We start from the raw sequence: 23,399 nt of genomic DNA, 5'->3' as shown, positions 1-23,399 counted from the left end.
GGCAGATGATTAGTATCTATTATGAAAAACAATGAACTCGGGACAGAATCCTGTAACACCCCTCATATTACATAATGCCTGTCATATTCAAACATCTTTACTGTTTGTTGACATTGGAGCACAATCTTCTGTTTCCTACTTTCCAGAAATACAGCAAATCACTGTTAAAATGTTTTCCCTCCTCCCATTGTGTTTCAACTTATAAAAAACACAATCAAATGTTTTTGTTTGATCAAAGAAACCATGTACTGTCTGCAACCTAGCATTTATTCCTGCTAGCGCCCACACATACGAGAATAAATTGCATTTTCTGTAGTTATTCCCATTCGAAACTTAGAGTCTGACAACAAATTAAGAAGACTAAGATGTGCCACTGTTCTTACTTCAGCCATTATAAGTTATTATGCTGCTCAAACACCAAAATTTATCTACTAATTTTAAGACCTTTAAAACAGTATTTTCACCAAACTACTGCTTAAGGTGGAAACTTTACAACGAAGAGCCTCTCATCACATGCACCAAATTTCTGCCTATAGTATGCACAGTGGAATGGAAATACTCACCTGTCTGTAAAAAGTGAAGAAATCAGAGTTCAATGCTAAATGATGAACTTCACAAAGACGATGCAATTTTTTTTGGAAAAAGTAATGTCTTCATGCCATTTATAGACCTACCAAAACGTTTCATTGATGTCAGTTGGCATCATATCTTCAAAAATGTGTTAAGAGTGGGTTTAATAGACAGGGAAAGTCAATAAATATATTATTTCAACAAAAACGCATAAAGAACAGCTAAAATAATGGTTCTTGCTAAAGAGGACGTAAAGATTGTACTTAATCTTTTTTTCAATTATTTTTGTTGCGAGTAAAGAAAAAAATGTTTAAGGGTTCACTGTAAACTGTTATTCCACACAATTTTGAAATATCCTTGACTTTTTATAAAAAATATTTGTAACTGAGTTTGTCACTGTATGGTTAGTACCTTGTGACTAAATGAAACCATGTTGGTCAAATTTAATGCTTTTGTAACATTTTTGCATCTAACGTTCTACACATTTGCATCTCATCAATTACACCAGCTGTACAGATGGGGTACATACCAAACTTGGTATATACCAAGTTTGGTTGAAATTGCTCAAATATTTCAATGTTACGACTTTTCCACACTCACTCCCACAAGTAGGGTGTGTTACTCTCACAGTGATTGTCACCTGGTACTAAAATCTATGGGTGGCACTTTGACTGAAATTACTTCAGCGATTCCTCCAAGTATTCTGGAAAATTTACAAACACACCAAACACACACACACACACACACACACACACACACACAACACACACACACACACACACACACACACACACATGTTCAGAAAAGTAATTTTAAATAAGAAACACTTTCCTTACATTTTGCAAAATATTGTTTATCTAATTACAAATTGGGTTCCCACAGCCGTGAATTACAAATGCATACCCCCATCACCACTCGTGTAAGTCAACTTCAATGTATAAACATCCTACTTGCACACTGTCATGTTAATGTATACATAATTTCAGCTTCCCCAACCATCGTCTATGAGGTTCAGGAAATGTCGCTAGGTGGAGCTGCTCTCATTCTTTTTGTACATGTTCATTCCTTTGTTTGTGGTCATGGATAGGTAGCATAATGACACAGTAACATACTTAGTCTTTAAATAAATAAATAAGTAATTTGTAAAGTGGCAAAATTATCTTAAACCATGCAGTAGGAATCTCATTCTAGCTTTCAGCAGTTCCTTATTTGTAATAAAATAATAGCCTCTTTAGAAGTGATGTATGGATTTGAAAAGAATTGTAACTGAGAGTGCAGGATTGCACAGTCTCATATTCCTGCAGAACAGTCAATATCGTAGAGGTATTTTTTATTTCCTTATAATGATAATAATTTTTTGCTTTTCTCATTGAGTGTAAATATTACAGCTAAGTGGAAATACAAAATTAATTTCTGCCTTTAGAGATTTAAAGTTACTCTTCACCCCATTTAAAATCATTTGTAAATAGAATAGTGTCCATACTAGTGCAGTCACTGAGTTATGGTTGTTACTAGTACAAAGCTTGGTTACAAAATTAAGTATCTCACTGTAAAGGAAATGTATTTACAGAATCTGTAACCTAATCAAAATCTTGCCTAGCTCCAAAACTAAAAATAAAGGAGAACTGTTGAAACAAGACTGTACTTTTCGATGTATCTTCTGTATACTGTAATACAAACATCGAGTACTTAACATAAAAATTTAGTAGTGCTCTTCAGAATGTGATATGTGTATTGCAGTGATGATAAAGTGTCTCGGTTTACAAGATACTGCAATGTTGCTTGTAATTTAATACAAGATATCACAGCAAACAAGTATGAGAATTTTGTATAGAACGAGAAATGCGACTTACAAGCAATTCAAAACTGATGTTATTTATTCAAAAACAAATTCCGAATGGAACTCAGTCTTCAGGGGATAGCTCCCTTACTTGCATATTGGATGACCCCAAACGATTCGTATGAGATATCTGCTTCTGTACCCAACATTTGTGGTTCCATATTCACCTTGCCAATTCATTAAAATTTTTTTGACTAGAAACGGAGAAGCTTCCATACAAATACTTCACTTCTCGTCACCTTGGAAGTCAAGTAAGTGCCATTTCCAGCTAAATGCTTACTTGCTTGTAAAGGTAGCGGTAAAGGGATGCATGTGTAAGTAATTCATTCTTGTGGAAACCATGCCTTAGGGTAAAAAAATGAAATGAAATGATCATATGGCATTGCTGGCCAGGAGTCCCCATCCAGGGAAGTTCAGCCACCAAGTACGAGTCTTATTTCAGTTGACGCCACATTGGGCGACTCGCGTGCCATTGACCTTAGGGTATCACCAGGCTACAACTCTATGTCGTGAACACATATAAAAAGACGTGCACTGTACACAGATATTCGTCATGCAGGTGCAGAAGATACAAGAACTGATGAGACAAAATGATTTGAGAGGAAAGTACTGCTTTTTTTTTTGGTCATCAGTCTACTGACTGGTTTGATGCGACCCACCACGAATTCCTTTCCTGTGCTAACCTCTTCATCTCAGAGTAGCACTTGCAACCTACGTCCTCAATTATTTGCTTGACATATTCCAATCTCTGTCTTCCTATACAGCTTTTGCCCTCTACAGCTCCCTCTAGTACCATGGAAGTCATTCCCTCATGTCCCTTCTCCTTATCAGTGTTTTCCACATATTCATTTCCTCTCCGATTCTGCGTAGAACCTCCTCATTCCTTACCTTATCAGTCCACCTAATTTTCAACATTCGTCTATAGCACCACATCTCAAATGCTTCGATTCTCTTCTGTTCCGGTTTTCCCACGGTCCATGTTTCACTACCGTACAATGCTGTACTCCAGACGTACATCCTCAGAAATTTCTTCCTCAAATTAAGGCCGCTATTTGATATTAGTAGACTTCTCTTGGCCAGAAATGCCTTTTCTGCCATAGCTAGTCTGCTTTTGATGTCCTCCTTGCTCCGTCCGTCGTTGATTATTTTACTGCCTAGGTAGCAGAATTCCTTAACTTCATTGACTTCTTGACCATCAATCCTGATGTTAAGTTTCTCGCTGTTCTCATTTCTACTACTTCTAATTACCTTCCTCTTTCTGCAATTTACTCTCAAACCATACTGTGTACTCATTAGACTGTTCATTCCGTTCAGCAGATCATTTAATTCTTCTTCACTTTCACTCAGGATAGCAATGTCATCAGCGAATCGTATCATTGATATCCTTTCACCTTGTATTTTAATTCCACTCCCGAACCTTTCTTTTATTTCCATCATTGCTTCCTCGATGTACAGATTGAAGAGTAGGGGCGAAAGGCTACAGCCTTGTCTTACACCGTTCTTAATACGAGCCCTTCGTTCTTGATCGTCCACTCTTATTATTCCCTCTTGGTTGTTGTACATATTGTATATGATCCGTCTCTCCCTATAACTTACCCCTACTTTTTTCAGAATCTCGATCAGCTTGCACCATTTTATATTGTCGAACGCTTTTTCCAGGTCGACAAATCCTATGAAAGTGTCTTGATTTTTCTTTAGCCTTGCTTCCATTACTAGCCCTAACGTCAGAATTGCCTCTCTCGTCGCTCTACGTTTCCTAAAGCCAAACTGATCGTCACCTAGTGCATTCTCAATTGTCTTTTCCATTCTTCTGTATATTATTCTTGTAAGCAGCTTCGATGCATGAGCTGTTAAGCTGATTGTGCGGTAATTCTCGCACTTGTCAGCTCTTGCCGTCTTCGGAATTGCGTGGTTGATGCTTTTCCGAAAGTCAGATGGTATATCGCCAGACTCATATATTCTACACACCAACGTGAATAGTCGTTTTGTCGCCACTTCCCCCAATGATTTTAGAAATTCTGATGGAATGTTATCTATCCCTTCTGCCTTATTTGACCGTAAGTCCTCCAAAGCTCTTTTAAATTCCGATTCTAATACTGGATCCCCTATCTCTTCTAAATCGACTCCTGTTTCTTTTTCTATCACATCAGACAAATCTTCACCCTCATAGAGGCTTTCAATGTATTCTTTCCACCTATCTGCTCTCTCCTCTGCATTTAACAGTGGAATTCCCGTTGGACTCTTAATGTTACCACCGTTGCTTTTAATGTCACGAAACGTTGTTTTGACTTTCCTGTATGTTGAGTCTGTCCTTCCGACAATCATATCTTTTTCGATGTCTTCACAGTTTTCCTGCAGCCATTTCGTCTTAGCTTCCCTGCACTTCCTATTTATTTCATTCCTCAGCGACTTGTATTTCTGTATTCCTGATTTTCCCGGAACATGTTTGTACTTCCTCCTTTCATCAATCAACTGAAGTATTTCTTCTGTTAACCATGGTTTTTCGCAGCTACCTTCTTTGTACCTGCTTTCCTTCCCAACTTCTGTGATGGCCCTTTTTAGAGATGTGCATTCCTCTTCAACTTACTGCCTACTGCGCTATTCCTTATTGCTGTATCTGTAGCGTTAGAGAACTTCAAACGTATCTCGTCATTCCTTAGTACTTCCGTATCCCACTTCTTTGCGTATTGATTCTTCCTGACTAATGTCTTGAACTTCAGCCTACTCTTCATCACTACTATATTGTGATCTGAGTCTATATCTGCTCCTTGGTACGCCTTACAATCCAGTATCTGATTTCGGAATCTCTGTCTGACCATGATGTAATTTAATTGAAATCTTCCCGTATCTCCCGGCCTTTTCCAAGTATACCTCCTCCTCTTGTGATTCTTGAACAGGGTATTGGCTATTACTAGCTGAAACTTGTTACAGAACTCAATTAGTCTTTCTCCCCTTTCATTCCTTGTCCCAAGCCCATATTCTCCTATAACCTTTTCTTCTACTCCTTCCCCTACAACTGCATTCCAGTCGCCCATGACTATTAGATTTTCGTCCCCCTTTACATACTGCATTACCCTTTCAATATCCTCATACACTTGATCTATCTGTTGATCTTCAGCTTGCGACGTCGGCATGTATACCTGAACTATCGTTGTCGGTGTTGGTCTGCTGTCGATTCTGATTAGAACAACCCGGTCACTGAACTGTTCACAGTAACACACCCTCTGCCCTACCTTCCTATTCATAACGAATCCTACACCTGTTATACCATTTTCTGCTGCTGTTGATATTACCCAATACTCATCTGACCAGAAATCCTTGTCTTCCTTCCACTTCACTTCACTGACCCCTACTATATCTAGATTGAGCCTTTGCATTTCCCTTTTCAGATTTTCTAGTTTCCCTAACACGTTCAAGCTTCTGACATTCCACGCTCCGACTCGTAGAACGTTATCCTTTCGTTGATTATTCAATCTTTTTCTCATGGTAACCTCCCCCTTGGCAGTCCCCTCCCGGAGATCCGAATGGGGGACTATTCCGGAATCTTTTGCCAATGGAGACATCATCATGACACTTCTTCAATTACAGGCCACATGTCCTGTGGATACACGTTACGTGTCTTTAATGCAGTGATTTCCATTGCCTTCTGCATCCTCATGTCGTTGATCGTTGCTGATTCTTCCGCCTTTAGGGGCAATTTCCCACCCCTAGGACAAGAGAGTGCCCTGAACCTCTATTCGCTCCTCCGCCGTCTTTGATAAGGCCGATGGCAGAATGAGGCTGACTTCTTATGCCGGAAGTCTTTGGCCGCCAATGCTGATTATTTATCAAAATTTAGGCAGTGGCGGGGATCGAACCCGGGACCGGGACCTCTAGACCACGGGTACACCGTTACATTTCGCAAAAGATGAAAAATAATGTTGCATTTACAACTGTGATTTGATATTTTACTGAACACTAGGAAAATGTTTCTATTAAATGTTCTCATGTCCTGTCGAGAGCCAATGAAAAATTCAGTTAATGTTACAGAAAAGCAGTTCCTTTGTGATATTCCCTAAGTTTTTTTTCAATTAATTACTTAAAGAAGAAATATAAACTGTATAATACCACAACAAATACTTTCTGCTACAGGCTAACCAAAGTAAATTAGACTCTTAAAATAGTTTCTGCATGAAACTTCTTGAGTTTATTTCAACATTGTGTTGGTTGTGCTTTGATGGACTTGACTTATTCTTCCAGTATTGTTATTATTTCATTTTTTGATATTTCAAACAAATATTTTGTTTTACAATTGCATCTGATATTGTATCAAAATGGTAACAGATTGTGGTCGGTAAAGTTTTCATAAAATTGGGCAATTATAACCGATTTCGAATATAACTCGACATTGAAAAGTGTAAAAGATGACACAATGGCTGAAGAAAGATAGCAAATTGACTCGCCGGCGAAGAATATCAGGGAACATGGAAAATCATAATAATTCAAGGTAAATGATAACAGCCAAACAGTTGCAGGATAAAGATTTATTAAAATTCTTGACAACAGTCTCGGTATATCTAAATATACCTTCATCAGAAGTAAAATACACTATAATCACATCCTGCACTGGAGATACATAAAATAATTGTGCCAAAGGCGTCATCAGTAGTTAAAACATCATGGTCAACAATTTTAATAAATCTTTACCCTGCAATTGTTTGGCTGTTATCATTTACCATGAAGAATTTCAACAGTTGCTGATTCAGCCATGTTTAAAATCTTGAAATCATAATAGGAAATATTTTACAGTGTGACGAAATCTTCGCTGTTATAAATAGTGGGCTACTCAGGCCAGAAGAAACTGTGTAAAATTAGGAAGCCAATCTTGCTAAATTTACCAAGGATAAAGCAAAAACAATGTAATGGCTAGTTCTGTCGTTTGGCCCCAACCCTTTACTTTGTGTTGAGGAATGGAAGATCATGAAATATATTTGGATAAGTTGCATAAGATTTGTGTTATTCAGTCAGCCGGAAATGTTGAGCTGCTTAAATACAAGTAGCAATACAATGTGTGGAAAGCATTTGGTGGTATACAAAGCCATCTAGCCAGATTTGATGAAGTACAAACTTGAAAACATGGAATTAGTTACAGTAATGGTGTTTAAATTATAAGCTAAGAATAACAATTTATCAGCTGAGAAAGCGACGAAAGTGTTTCTGCAGCAATGATGTCAATAATGAAGATCAACAAACAGTGACAAAAGTTGCAATTAAACTTCTTCTGAAGCAATTATGTCGAAAACATCTCATTATAAATGGTTCAAATGGCTCTGAGCACTATGTGACTTAACAGCGGAGGTCATCAGTCCCCTAGAACTTAGAACTACTTGAGCCTAACTAACCTAAAAACATCACACACATCCATGCCCGAGACAGGTTTCGAACCTGCGACCGTAGCGGTCACGCAATTCCAGACAAAATCGCCTAGAACCGCTCGGCCACTCCGGCTGGCTCATCTCATTATAAAAGGAATGAAGACAAACAATGCCTTTCATGTGGCAAAGAAGGTCAATTGCCAAAACAGTGTAAAAAAAAGGTAAGAAAAAGGGTCATTGATCACATGAGTGTAGTAGTGTAGATAAATGAAAAGACTGTGTTATGTTGTCAACTAGTGTAACATCAGTGGGAAGCTCAAGAAGTTTTAGCCACACAGATACTTCAAAAATTGAGAAGAGATACAATGGTGAGATACAACTGTTTCTCTGTAGTTAAAAATAAATTGGACTCTGATGATTGGTACACTGACAGTGTAGCAACACATTACGTAACAAATGATTCATATCGTAAGGACTGTTTAAAGCTCCAGGGATGACAGGTAGTGCCAAAATGGTGTGCAAACTGAGGAACTTGGTACTGATGAATAAATACACAGGTATTCAGAAATGGACAGAGAGATATTTTGATGATGCCTGGTTTTGTCTATATGGATCCTGTAATTTGTTCTCTGTTTTTAAAGCTGCACTAAAAGGAATAAATCAAATAATTTAAAATTATGGCAAATTGTGCATATTTTTCTAAAACAGTATTGCAGCTGCTGTTAGTAGATTCAGTATCGAAAATGAGCTTTATCATCATAAGGCCATGGACATTGTTCATCATGAAAAGTCTTGTGTTGTTGCTGAAACAGATGGTACTTTCAGTGTTTAAATGAAAAATAGTGTTATGAAAATGAACGTGATATGCACCAATTTTTGCAGGATCTTCATATAGAGATAACGATTGACAACAGCTTTTGTAAGGGGTGCATCTATGGTAAACATGATTGGCTGGCGTTCAGTGAAAGAATATATAAATCCGCTAAACCTGGAAAATTAGTTTATGCAGATGTTTGTGGAGGAAAATAGTTTACATGGTTATCAATACTTAACTGTTTTAAGTCTTAAGGATGATAAATGCAACATGACGATAAAACAATAGAAAAGTTACTACTGTCCACTAAAAGAGCAAAAATTCAAGCTAATGTTACTGTGAGAGAATTACATATAGTTGGTGATAAGGAATTCAATGGTATAGATGTATACAAGTTTGCTGATCAGTTTAAGTGAAACATTCAATTATTTCAGCACATACTCCTCAGCAGATTGGAGTTGCTGAATGGGAATATACAAACATTTGCGAGTTTGCACATTCTTGGCTCTGTTGTGCTGAATACCTATGAAAAGCATTGTCAGATGACATAATTTTGGCTTTAACATTCACTTTGTTTTGAATTGATTCCACAAAAGTTAAAGATAAAATTCAAATTGAAACATTTTTGAAGAAAGAAGATCGTTTTAATAATTTGGTGATATTTTGAATAGTATACTATGCTTGGATCCCCACACAGAAACACAAACATGTTTGATACTAAATTTTGAAAAGTATATGTAGTTGGTTATGATGATTGTTGAGCACCATGTTAATTTTCTTGGAAAGAAGTGTAAGAGATAGAAAATTTCACTGCAAACAACTGTAGAAGCCAGTTCTCAAGAGACCAAAGTGGTTATTGATACGTCAGAACTAGATGAGAAGGAAAGAAGATGTTACAGACACTGAACATGAAAGTGTTGATTTTGAAAAGGATGGAAAATAGAACTGTATGAACCAAGTTGTAGCTATAAGGGACAAAAGGGTTAGAAACCATCTGTATGAAACCAAGGAATAACTTGAGAACAACTTTGAAACAACATACGAAGACAAAGGAACCCATACTTTACATGAGCACCTAAATTTGAAGAAAACATTATGTTATATCCCATCAACCAAGAATGATGCTTCTTTGTGAGACACCAAGGAATTATAAAGAAGTCTTAGAAACCATCTTTATAACAGTTGAGAACAACTTCTAAACAACATATGATGACAAAGTTTATGTGAACAGCAAAATCTTCCGTTAAATAACTTATTATCTGCTTCAACATCCAGTGACCAACCTTTGAGATCCTGAAATACTATAGCAATATTTTGCAAAAACTCCATTGTTGAAATGAGCTAGCTGTGTAGGTAGCAACTGTATGTATGATGTGCACTTTTGACACAACCAAACTGACGCATGTCGAGCTCTGCATTCCAACCCTGTTCCCCCACCCGTTCTGCCACTCATTAATGGGAAATATTTCAAACAGTAAATGGGCCCCATCTCTCAGTAGTGTTCTGTATTCTGGAGAGTGTCGAAACTCGAGTATTCTTACAGTCCTATAAAAATGAAGAAAATAGATTGTTTGCTAAAAATTCCTGTTAATTCATGAAGTATGGAAGAGAAGTTACAAATCAAGTGGTTAGGTGCACATCAACCAACTACAATATTACATATACAACACAAAAAGCAACAACAACAAAATGAGTTCAATTGTGCATATTGTTTATTATTAGCTACACTATTTCTTGGATTAGGCCTATATTTATAAATGTATAATTATCATATTTATTATTTTTCTGGTGTTTTTTAAGCAGTAAATTATATAACAAACAATTCAGAGCAATTGTGTTAAAAAGTTATTGACTTTTTTTGTAGGCTCCATCATCGAAAATGAGCACCAGTCGCCATTGAGTAACACTCTCCATGACAGCGCTCTGATAGAGAAGAATGGTGGCTGACGTTGGAGGGCGTTGGACAATCAACTCTGTGATTTTACGATTTACTCCACCCCACTCTCAAACTGGCCTACTTTCACACTACACCAATCCAACCAGTCGGGTTCGCACTCACTCGCTTTGGCCAAGGTGTCAATAAGACTGTGTGTGAATTCATTCACTCTGGGGCTCATGCATCCCACTACACTCTCTTCCCACCCACCTACTGCATATCAAGTCATGCCATGTACGTGGAGAAATTGCACAGCTGTTCTTCCTGTATGGATGTTGCCGTGGCTTCTTACTGGATTGGGGACTCAAGTTGTCACCATTTTCGCCAGATCAACCAAGCCAGTGGTTTGCCATTGCGGAGAGCATTTTTGCTTCAAGAGATATCATCAGCGCCAGCAAAAAATTCGTCACACAGCTCAGTCACTTGTGTGAACAAGCAGGTACAGTCAATGATATCATCATCTCACCAACCTTGGCCAATAAATAATAGGCTGCTAAAATAGCAGTCTTCTGTCGCCTCCCCACTCCATGAAAGAACTGTTACAAACACAACATCTATGACGAAGACTTAAAGGGCAAGACTTACCTCCTTATGCCTGACCACACACTATGAACGTTATGGGTTTTAAAGGTTCCCCTGCACGTCGAACTGGCAATGATTTCATACGAGCAAGAGCACACCTCGAACTTGCTGACAGAATATTTTCCATCATTGATAATCGACAATTTATTAACAATGCAGACAACAACGCTATTGGAAATTACTTGTAACCACAGCAGGAGCACAGCCAACCACGAGCCGAGCCGATCTCGGCCAACCTCTGCTGACTCTGACATCACCGCCGCCGACTAGGACGGCACCATCACAACAAATTCCCCCGACAACAGCATCGTGCCTGCATCTATGCATAACCACTTCTATGGTGCCACAAGCAATTCGGGGATTGCTCACAATGGTCATTCACCATGTATCTATCCAAATTAGATGCACTCTTTGCAGGAGATGCACCAAACTGTGAAGGATATCCACATCTCCTAGAAATTCGGAACGACACCAGCTCTGTGCCATCTCGCTCTCAACATGACGACAGTCTCTTCGGTCTCGATTGCAGCAGTGGACAATGCTTTCTTGTTGACTCCAGCTCAGACGTCAGTACTTCACCACCCTCTTCTCCATCCCCGCCATCTGCCTGCTCAGCTGCCCAGCCTCGTGCAGGAAACGACTCAGTAATTCGAATCTGTGGATCTCAGACCTGGATTTAAACCTCCACTTGGTTCCTGATCTGTACGGCGGGGTTTTGACTCCCACTGTTAGCAGCAGCCCAGCGACTGGTGTAGTCAGTCATGCACCCCCCCCCCCCCAACCCCCCACCCCGTGGCCCCGCACAACGGAGCAGCCCACTTTACACAACAGCTTCTGCAGCTTACACAAATGCCCGATACACACTGATGCTTTCAGGACTTCCTTCTCTCCATCACTCGCATTCAGAAGCTATAGCAGCTCTATTTCGACTGACAAACGAGGAACATCCATCTGCAACACGAAAATGGAGCCATCCAGTGCAGAATTCACGAAGTTGAGGACGAACTCCACGTGTTACGCTGCCGTCTCTACCAACCTCCTCGACTGCCTCCACCCAGTTCCGACATACCCACTGTCTGCCTGAACTGATGAAATCTTGAAACTCTTCCGTCATCTGTGGCTAAACCTACAGCATCGTTACCATCTGCTGACACAAAGGTTAGTACAGTAATTTTCGCTTTTCCTCCTCCTGATTTTCCTTCCTGCTCTTCCCCAAAAGACTGGTTTGTGCTTTGTACCATTGAAGACGGCATAGTTCATAAGATAAACACTATGCACAGCTCCCCAGTACATAATAAACAACATAGACTAACGTCGGACCTACTCAGGGTTGCTAAGACAGCAGTCAAGTAACTCCTAAAGACTGCCATTTGGTGGCCTTCCAACAATTCCTGGACTTCACCCACCAAACCAGTTCCAAAAGAAGATGGACCTGTCAGGTTGTATGGTGATTACAGAGCTCTCAGTGCCTGTACCATGCTAGACAGCTACATACTCATGAACATCACGGACTTCACTCAGTATCTGGCAGACACCTCTGTGATTAGTGACACTGACTAAAAGACAGCATACCTGCAAATACTCATGTGCCCAAACAATATCCACTAAACGGCTTTTGTCTCACCTTCTGATTTGTTTGAGTTTATGTTTAAGCCATACGAACTTTAGAACGCTACTCAAACGTGGCGGCAATTTATTGATGGCATACTATTCAAGTTTCTGTTCTGTTATGCTTACCATGACGATATTCTTCTCTTCTAACTGGATTAAGACTTCCATAACATGTATCTCAAACAAGTTCTAGACCCACTCACTAACAGGGGACTTGTGGTCAATGGAGAAGTGTGCCAGCTCCGCCAAAAGGAATCATTTTCCTCAGCCACAGAGTAAATGTCTACAGCATTCGTCCTACACCACAGTGCATAGAGATCATTAAATAACTGCTGCCACCATAGGACTATCATTAACTACGCCAGTTTTTAGGCATGGTCAATTTATAACGCCAGCAACTTTCTGAGGCAGTCTCTTTAGGACCCATTCACTCAAGCACTCATCGGCACAAACGCTATTGACAGGTATAAACTCACGTGGACTTCAGAGATGCAAACTGCTTCCGAATGTATTAAAGATTGTCTCAACCAAACATTTCTTTGGTGTATCCCCTCCCTGACGCCATTGGTTCTGTCCTCAACAATAGGTGAGAGGTGTTCAACGACCGCTCCATTGTCTCTCATGCATGTTCTCGCTTTCGCAACCTAAGTTGTCATCACTGAGAGTGACTAACAGTTTACAAGGCAGTACATTACTTTCAGCAAGTCACCGAGGGGCGGCTGATTATTGGCATAGACCACCGACTACTCAAAGACTGTCTGAAACTCATCCAAGGACACCTGCCTCCAATGGTTTTGGCATTTAAATTATGTTGCACAGTTCACCACTGACGTCCATCTTATGAAAGGTATGGAAAATATCGTGGCAGATTACCACTCACGCAGCAACACTTTGTCATCCCACTTTGACGATGACTAGTTTGCAGAAGCACAACAGCAATTTACAAAAATGGTTCAAATGGCTCTGAGCACTATGGGACTTAACTACTGTGGTCATCAGTCCCCTAGAACTTAGAACTACTTAAACCTAACTAACCTAAGGACATCATACACATCCATGCCCGAGGCAGGATTCGAACCTGCGACCGTAGCAGTCGCGCGGTTCTGGACTGAGCGCCTTAACCGCGAGACCACCGCAGCCGACAGCAATTTACAGTCTCCTTTGTGACGCATCCATGAACCTCCAAATCCAACTTTGGCCAATTCCTGGCTCAACACATTCAGTCCTCTGTGATGTCTTGCAAAATCGGACACTCCCCCGTGTTCCTCCACCATTCTGCTGCGTCATATTCGACCAGTTACATAACTTGGCATTTCCTTTTGTGCGTGTGACTGTGTGCCTGGTGGTGGACCGTTTCGTATGGCCTAATGTGAAGAAGGACTTTAAGTTCTGGACTTGTGGATGTATCGTGTTCCAAAAGAACAAGGTATAACACCATGCTCAGCTTTGAAGTCCCAAAATGACGTTTTCAACATGTGCATGTCAATTTTGTGGACTCACTACCAATCTCCAATGGCTATCAGTACATCCTGTCATTGACTGAGCACATCACTCACTGCATGCAAGCTTTGCCACTTAATAAAATTATGTCCAAATCTGTTTCCAAAGCCTTTATCGACAAGTGGATTTTGTGCTTCGGTTGCCCCATGTCCATAACGACCGACCAATGATAGCAGTCTGAATCAGCACTTTTTCTGAAGTTATGCAGCATGGGCAGCACCCATTAGTTTAGAATGATAGTGTGTCATCCGCAGAGTGACTGGCTCACTGAGCAGTGGCATCACACCTTACAGGTGTGCCACGGCATGTTATGAACAGAGGCACTACTTTGGATACTACCACAAATGAGACCTTGGAACTTCCCTCGCTGAAATTTTGTGTAGCAAAGTGCACTCCTAGCCTGCCGACTCTGTGATCCAATAGGTGTCGACTACATCTCCTGGCTTTCCCAACCTGATTTCATGAGTAAAACCTCACAACCCCCACCTCTGTGTATCCCACCTCCTCTCAACCTGGGCTGAATTTATTCCTTCACACAGTTCTAAAAGATTGTGAGTTTGTGATGTTATGCAATGACACAATGTGAGCAGCCTTGCATACCCTGTACTTGGTCCCCACAAGGTACTTCAGTGGGATGATCATACCGACGTACTATTACATGGGAAACTTCGATAGTGTCTGTCAGTCATCTTAAGCCAACATGGATTCTGCACAAAGCTTTTGTGGGCGATGGCTCCTTCCAACTGGTCTCCATCCCTTCGTCAGACGACTAATCCCCTCTCTGTGTTGTACCTCGGCTTTCGAGTCATGCATTGGTGTTCACGATTTTCTTCCTGAAGACCTTAACACTAAATTGATCGACAACGACCTCCTTGTTGAGGGATGGCATTCATACAGCCAGACCGCGGGTGGGTCTATCGCCCATCACTTCCAGCGAACCTTGAAGGTACCGCACTACATGGATACCGCTGCTCTCATTTTCAGCTTCTCCACCAACGCTCTCCTCACCATCATGGCATCTCTCCTGTCCTCTTGAGAACACACACACTCGCTGACGCCATCTGGCCCTGATGATCTCTCTGCCATCTGTCTGACCATCACCACTACCACTCAGTCACCCTCCGGCCACCTCCACTGTATGCCGGCGTTTAAGAAGTGGAGAAAGCCTGGACTTAACTGAAAGTGTGACTTGTTGTGTTATGCCCTGTCGTTTCTTTTTTTTGGTCAGACTTTACGATAAAAGTACAAAGACACATGATGTCATTTGTCGTTTCATGATTTCGTAGTACATAAATAAGTTATTGTGTGTGTTTTACTCGCTATGCAAGTAAAGGTAAATCTTTTACTGCGGGGAAAATTTGGTATATATAACCCTGAAGAGCTGATGCCAGTAGGAACCAAAATTAGTAATGTTATGTAGGTCAACAACGCACAGTTTTTAAACTATGGAAAATTGGCATCACGCTCTCCGAATGGCTGCGGGATTGCCCTGTTGTCACATGCTCTGGACAATGCATGACCATGTATGCTTTACCTGCTGGAGGTCGCAGTCTATCCAAGGTGGCCCACATGCTCGGTGGTAGCATGCCAGCTTTCCACTCTGGGGGCCTGGAGGCAACTCCGCTGGGGTCCCGATTCATCCATTGTAGTTTCATGATAAGACGTACCAGGAACAAATCCTTTAACAGCCGTTAGTTTGTCTACGGAAAGTCTTTCACAAATTGTGTTGGCTCTGAAAAGGGTCTTTTTTGTTGCTAGGACATTGTTTACTTAAAGAAGGTGCTCGAACTGGAAACCCTCTGATGCGACACAAGCTTGGTAGCGTGAAACAGTGCTTTGCTGAATTCTTTCAAAGATTCCTGGCATTGCCCTGCTGTGATTGGTGGCACATTCAGTGCCATCCATTAATTGCACTTCGTTTCTATGTGGTTCACGTCCAGGTGGGTGAACTAGAACCTTGAAGAATTCACACAGGAAAAAGCAGTGGTGTGAGGTCTGGTGATTGCGGGACCATGTCCTGCGAGCACGTCTGCCAATTACCTGGCCATTGAAGAGTTCATTTAAATATCCACGCACAGCACGATTGTTATGTGCAGGTGCACCATTGTGCTGCAACCACATTCGTAGCTGTACGTCCAGGGGAACGTCTTCCAGCAGGCCGGGTAGAGTCTCTCGCAAAAATTGAAAGTAATTTGCCCCCGTGAGTGAGGTAGGTAGACTGACCAGCCCAATCATATGGTCACCCACAATGCCCGCCCAAATGTTGAGCGAAAATCGTTCTTGGTGTCCATGGGTGTACGTGACGTGAGGATTTCCCCTTGCCCAGTAATGACTGTTTCAAGTGTTGTAAAGGCCATTGCGATAGAAGGTGCACTTGTTGGTAATCAACACAATAGCGGGTAAGTCAGGATCTTGTGCAACACATCGCAGAAACCACCGGCAAAACCTCAGCCTGTATTCATAGTCCACCACAGGATTTAGGTCTTGGACAGGGTGGAAACTAAATAGATGCGGGCTGTTATCCCTCAGAACCTCCCATACTAACCGATTAGTGACCCCCATATCATGTCTGACTGCTTGAGTACTTGTCGTAGGTGCTTCCTCGAAGCACTCAAGAACAGTCTCCTCAAATGGAGCATCCTGTCGTGTTCAAGGTCTTCCAGCATCACCATGATATTCCACTAACGAGCCTGTTTTGCCAAGCCACCGGTCAGTTGCTGCAAACATTTGCGAGTGTGGGTGACATCTTGCTGGGTACCGTTCGTCATACAGCTCTCGAGCTTCATGCGCATTACCATCAGGTACTCCATAAACAAAAACTATATCTTGTTGTTCTTCAAATGAATACTGTGCCACCACGCTAACTGTATGACTAAATCACAGGTGATGTGTGTGTGCTCCGAAGTGAAGCTTATGTGTGAATGCCTCTGATGTGATGTGGAGACAAACAGCAAGAGCTATTTGAGATGTGTACATATCACATTGGGGCAATGACGGGGTGAGGGGCGTTTGTATGTGTGAACCGACAAAGATAGTGGCGCCGATATATAAACACACACACACACACACAGGGTGAAGCGAAATTTGCGCATTCGGGCTTTGCAGTGTGACTGCTCACATGCCAGCCATAAAAAAATATCTCTCACCAAATTTCGTCTGGCAAGTACATCCGTCAGGAAAAGGACTTGGTGCAGTGGCTAGAGTTTTGGGTTAGTGTGTAGGAGGTTGATGGTTCGATCCTGGGTTGAGGCATGTTTTTTATTTGGTAAATAGCGTCCAGGTGCTACGTTATCTGGCATCTTAATCGCCAGCAGCGATTGTAGTGGCTCCTCTAAAAAACATTTGCACTTACTTACATACTGTAATCGTAGAAATGGAAGATTGGTCAGCTTTGAAAGAAGCCCTTTCCAAATCGTGGGCATGAATTTATTCACACCACTTCTTTGTACCCTCCTCCAATGGTCCCATAGATTAGTACCAACTACTATTCTTATCTCGTTCAGGTCCATTACATTTCGTTAGGACTTTACGTTACCAGTTGCACTAGCAATATGCTTTGCGAATAATGTTCGAACTCGGTTAGTATTTGTATGTGTTACCACCATAGTCCCACTAATTATACCTTTCATCATTGAGTCTGGTAACCGTATGCTGTTTAGTACATATCTCAATACATTATTATTATTATTATTTTCTATCTATTGGGCTGTGGAAATATCGTGTCTGTTACTGTTAGGGAAACAGTGTAGTTCGAAGCTGAACGTTTCACAGCTAGCGGTGTCAGGATGAATAATGCAGAATAAAATTTGTAAGAGGGGAAATACTCGTTAGGTGGAACAGTGCGCAGGACTGATGGTGTGTTTATACTGTAAGCGCTGTCCGCCAGACAGGGACTAGTTGTGAGCACAGTAATGTGCCTGTGACTAATTCTAATGTACATGCGCACATCTATCGAATTTTCTCACTGTAAATCTCTCAACCAGTGTGGCAGACGTATTGCACACAGAAATGATGCATATGTGGATATGCTTCTACTCCTTGGTGCTTCTGACAACAGGGCTGACGTTGCCACTCGTGAACATGCTGCTAGATATCCTCGTCAACGCCATCCAGAAAAAAATGTGTTTCATCGTCTAGAACTGCGCCTTGGGGAATCAGGTTCTCTCCTTCCACCATTGCGTGACTGATGTCATCCAACGGACTTACCGTACTGCAGCTACTAAGGAAGTTATTCTGGAGGTCATACACTAAGAACCTCAGCGAAGTACACATAGCATAGCACGGCAGTTACGTGTCCTGCAACGAATGGTCGTTAACATGCTGCATGAGCATGGGGTGCACCCCTATCATTATGCTTTAGTGCAACACCTACATCTTGCTGGATGCAATTCTGTGAATAGTTCCAACAACAACAGGAAACCAACGATGACTTCGTGAGCACTGTTATACAGCCAGATGATGCAGCATTCACTAATGAGGGTGTCTTCAATACGCACAATGCCAACCATTGATGTGAGGTTAACCTGCACGTCAGCCACAATTGTGGATATCAAGTTCGCTTTGGTATCAGTGACTGGGCTGGAATTTTGGGCGACAGGTGTTTGTGCCCCTACATGTTGCATGATAGGTTTACTGCATGAAGCTATCATGCATTCCTCTCAAACTATCTGCCTGATGCGCTAGAAGATGTTTCACTACATGTTCGGCATGATTCTGACGTGATGGTGCACCTCCACACTCTGGAATTAACATGCAACTGTCTTTGGACAGAAGATTTCCAGGGCAATGGCTCACATGTGGAGGTCCAGTTGTATGGTCACCGCATTCACCTGACCTAAATCTCTTGGATTTCTTCCTGTGGGGACACCTGAAGGAGCATGTGTACTCTACTTCACCGACAAATGTGGAAGAATTGGTAGCGTGCGTTCATGCTGCTCTTGTTAGTGTGAACGCAGCTTTGCTGCAAGGGGTTCAGAGTTGTATAATTCAGCGGGTTATGCAATGTTTGGATGTACAGGGAGGTCACTTTGAGCACCTGTTGTTCTGAGGACAACATACTCTGTTGTGAAGGTCTTGCGGTCATTAATATGGACATTATTATTGTCACTGGTTGCTAACATGTGACATCGTAGTGCTCAGAGTACCTGTAGTATAAATGACAAGTACATGTTGTGTTATTGTACTATTTTATCGTCAAAAAATGGTTCAAATGGCTCTGAGCACTATGGGACTGAACTTCTGAGGTCATCAGTCCCCTAGAACTTAGAACTACTTAAACCTAACTAACCTAAGGACATCACACACATCCATGCCCGAGGCAGGATTCGAACCTGCGACCGTAGCGATCGCGCGGCTCCAGACTGAAGCGCCTAGAACTGCTCGGCCACTCCGGCCGGCTTTTATCATCTTTAGCATCTCGAAACTGATATTGTTTTTGTAGTTATTCTGTCCTATGACAGGTCATCTGTTTCAACTGTCTATTTCTTATTTGTCTAACCACATATTTTTTGTGTTCAGTGTTACACAATATTGCAAATTTAGGATACATGTGACCTAAGAAACGGTGTATATTACAGTATGAAATGTCAGAATGAAATCAGCAAATAAAAAAAAGATGCGCCCCACCCCAAGATCGAACCATGGACCTCCTGCTTGCTAACCCAAAAAACAGTCCACAACACCAGCTGTACAGCAATAATAACATCTTCTGGCAGAGGTAGTTACCATACATGTGGTTACAGTGTTGCCGGATTGCCGCCCATTAACGTCCTTTTTCTGCTGGATGTACTCGCCGGACGAAATTTTGAGACATACGTTTTTTATTGCTGATATATAAGGAGTGCCCGAATTTCGGTTCACCCTGTATATGTTTTTGTGTGTGTGTGTGTATTTATTTTAAATTAATTAGAATCACAAAGCCTATAAGGACATGTTCATGCTTCTTTTATTTATTTATTTATTTATTTATTCATCCGTAGACAACTTGTGTTGTATGGATGTCGTCAACTGTATACATGGAATGAGTATATACATAATAGTACTTCTGGTAGTACATATTTCTGTGGTGCAACTTAATCGTTTGTACACTAAACAAATACACACCAATCTTGGTTACAAATAAATATAAATTTACAAATGTATTCTTGCATGGATTACACAAAACTAATACACACCAATTACAGATAAATATAAATTTACAAAGGTACTCTTGCATGAATTGAGGTGAACACATGTCATTTACAGTATTCTTTGACGGTATAGTAACATTTATCTGCTAAATAATTTTTTGCAGCTTTCCTAAAGGCATGTATTCCAGTTTCAGGTTTGGTCTCATCTGGAAGTCTATTATACATTTTTAATCCATTAAATAATAAACTATTTTGGGTTTTTGTTTTGTTTTTTCGTATGAGATGCAAATAGTGGCAGGTGCCCCCCCCCAGAAAGGAAATAATTCAGTATCCGCCCATGCTTCTGTATACTGGATTACATAAAATTTAAATGTATGTCGAGCGATCTTTTTTCATAACAACTCACTGTTAATTCTTGAAGAACAACGATATTCTCTGGTGCAGTGAAGCAGAATAATAATAATAAGAGGTACAGTGTTCTTCAGCAACAAGACGCTTTCGATTCCTAGGACAGTGATAATAGTTGTTAAATTTACTTCTTACGCAATGCTTAATAAAACCAATGAAATGGATTAACTTGAAAAGAATGAAACATCGATTACGCTGGCATCTGATCACGTACTTTTTTCAGGTTTTCAATTGAAGCCTCGAATGTTATTAAGACGATGTGGGACAAACACTTAATATGGTGGCAAATATTTTTACTCATTTAACATTGTGAGATAAATCACGGAATTCTTAGTGCGTTACAGAAAGAGTGAAACTGATTAAAGTGGCAGACTTCTAATTTGTTTATGTAATAAACTAGAGGCACTATTTTATTTTGAATTCATCTACTGGAATGTCTTAATGAGTACACATACACAAATGTGGTTCTACCTAATCTTTTGTAGTCCGTTTCGATTTATTGGGACGAGCAGGCGATTATGTTGGTAGGTTGGTAAACATCGCTGGCGAAATCTTGTGTTGGCTGCATTGCCTGATTCGAAACTTGTGACGGATTGTGTTGAATGTGGTGCAGAAAGTTGTTTACATTGTGTTAGCTGATGTGTTAATACGAGTATCTGCACCTCGATTTGGAGCTTTCCTCAGAGAATTCTTTGTAAACATCTCTATAATGAAGACAGGATCAGCAAGTGCTTCGTCCACAAAAAATGCTGACCAACAGGTACTAGCCGTTATCAATACTCACATGGTGCAATCAACTGTTTAGCTAGTTACTCTACTTGCATGGTGTTCTTACTTAGGAAAATCTGAAAAATGCGAGGAAATCATTACACGTACTTCAGCCTGCAGCCAGGGATAAGGAAAACCTTGTTGGCCCTGGAAGAGAGATGCCTTCTTCGGGAAAAGACAACTCGAAAATTAAGTAAATATTATACACTTTTTATGTTCAGTGTATTATTGCCATGTGCCTAGAGTTCTTACGTTACACAATGAATTATGTAACAGAATAACTGTCAAACGTATCCAAAATTCACAATGTAACTAGCAATGTTTTAACATATCTTTCAAGTTAGATTTGAATGCCTGGATGATATGTTTAAATTATAACCCCCCCCCCCCCCCCCTCGTTATGACACCGAATTTACTTTGTTTTTGGTTATTAGTAAATCTTAACTGACAAAGGATTTTGTGAAATGTGGTTAAATACTGTTTGCAGATGAGTGAAGGAATTGCGAAGCTGGATGGTTATTTATGAGACAGAATTTGTATATCCTGACATGTTTCCCCTTTGATCCCTAGTGCTTAGCTCCGAAACGGTATTAACGAACTTTCATGTTACATTATAGTAACTATATGAGAGATCTTATAGAGGTGGCATATATCTTTTCTGTGTTCAGTGTTTATTCTTTTAATGCAGTCGTATCTTAGTTTGTCATAAGTTGCTATAAATTCGAGTTACCTACGGTGGTAATCATGGAAAAGAGTTTAAGTGGACATCAGTACTGCCCTGGAACTTTACCATAGCCTACTGTTGTTCTGTCAGACATTAAAGATGCATTGACTAACTCAACCATTGTCATCAGCAGTCTGTTCATAACGATTTGCAGTACTGCTCTCACTACCTGCTAATTCAGTAATGGAAACAAAAAAAGTGTTGTGCTGTAATGTCATGGTTTGCAAGTCCATAAGGGTAATGCAATGTGCTGTAGCCTGCTTCTGTTAGTGAGAAAACTTAAATGATGGTCTATGACATCTTATAAATTAGATTACTAATTGTACTGTTAAGAATAAGGGCAGATTTACATATGGGTATGTGGCCCTTTCAGAACCAAAAGAAGACATTCCTCAGGAAGTAAGTCTTGTAATGAGGCATGGCTTCAGAATTTTGTAATTCAGGGAACCTCATTGATCTGTCTTCTTAACCTGTCGTGAATTTGGGGAAGTGTAGAGAAATAACTCTTAGAAACTAAATGAGGAAACTGTCAACTAGAAACAGTAGCTACTGCATAGGAAGACAATGAGTGGATGCTGCAATTTGTGGTGTCTTGTTTCTGTAGGTATACTGTGTGCAATGAATGCTTCAGTGCTATAAAATTTAAAGGTTTTAGTAGAATGGCATCTTATCAAATGTTACAACAAATCACGCTTCAGCTATTCCTTTACCTAAGTAAGTAATTGCCAGTTGAACATGAGAGAGGGCAATGTGTGCTGAAGTCGTTGAGTTTCAAAGAGCTTTCTATAAGGAACACATAATTGATTTTTCATATTACATTTAAATAAAACATCGGAAGAAACTTAATGTGTTGGGAGGTCGCATTAAGTATTATAGTTCAATTTCTTAAGAGTTAAATATGGTACGACCCAAAAACATACCATTAAAACTTTTACGACCATTAACAGATTTGTATTTAGTCTAGGTTCCCTGTTATGGCCATGCTGCTGCCCGTAAGTAGACACGTGTGTCCTGTTTTGGCCTTGTTTAAAAATATATACAAAACATCTATAATACAGATGTGGTATGCTGTTATTGAGGGACTGAAGGCTGCTATTGCAAGTAAGAGTTTAAGCATCTAGTACAATCATGCCAAAATATTATATATTCTTCTATAATAAAGGA

General features: G+C 40.4%; 1 protein-coding gene across 1 annotated transcript in view; it reads left to right on the top strand.

Annotated features, from left to right (window-relative positions):
- Positions 1 to 21,302: 21,302 nt before the first annotated feature.
- Positions 21,303 to 23,399, top strand: part of LOC124791793 (geminin-like) — a 44,122-nt gene continuing 42,025 nt past the window's right edge. Inside the window, exons 1-2 of the mRNA XM_047257888.1 lie at positions 21,303 to 21,503; positions 21,583 to 21,704. Coding sequence (XP_047113844.1) covers positions 21,453 to 21,503; positions 21,583 to 21,704 — 173 coding nt within the window. The 5' untranslated portion in view covers positions 21,303 to 21,452. The remainder of the gene's footprint in view (positions 21,504 to 21,582; positions 21,705 to 23,399) is intronic.

The sequence above is a fragment of the Schistocerca piceifrons genome, chromosome 1 (genome assembly GCF_021461385.2).
Source record: "Schistocerca piceifrons isolate TAMUIC-IGC-003096 chromosome 1, iqSchPice1.1, whole genome shotgun sequence".
Lineage (NCBI taxonomy): Eukaryota > Metazoa > Arthropoda > Insecta > Orthoptera > Acrididae > Schistocerca > Schistocerca piceifrons.
The sequence above is the reverse complement of the archived record's forward strand: the minus strand, read 5'-3'. Positions and strand labels throughout refer to the sequence as shown.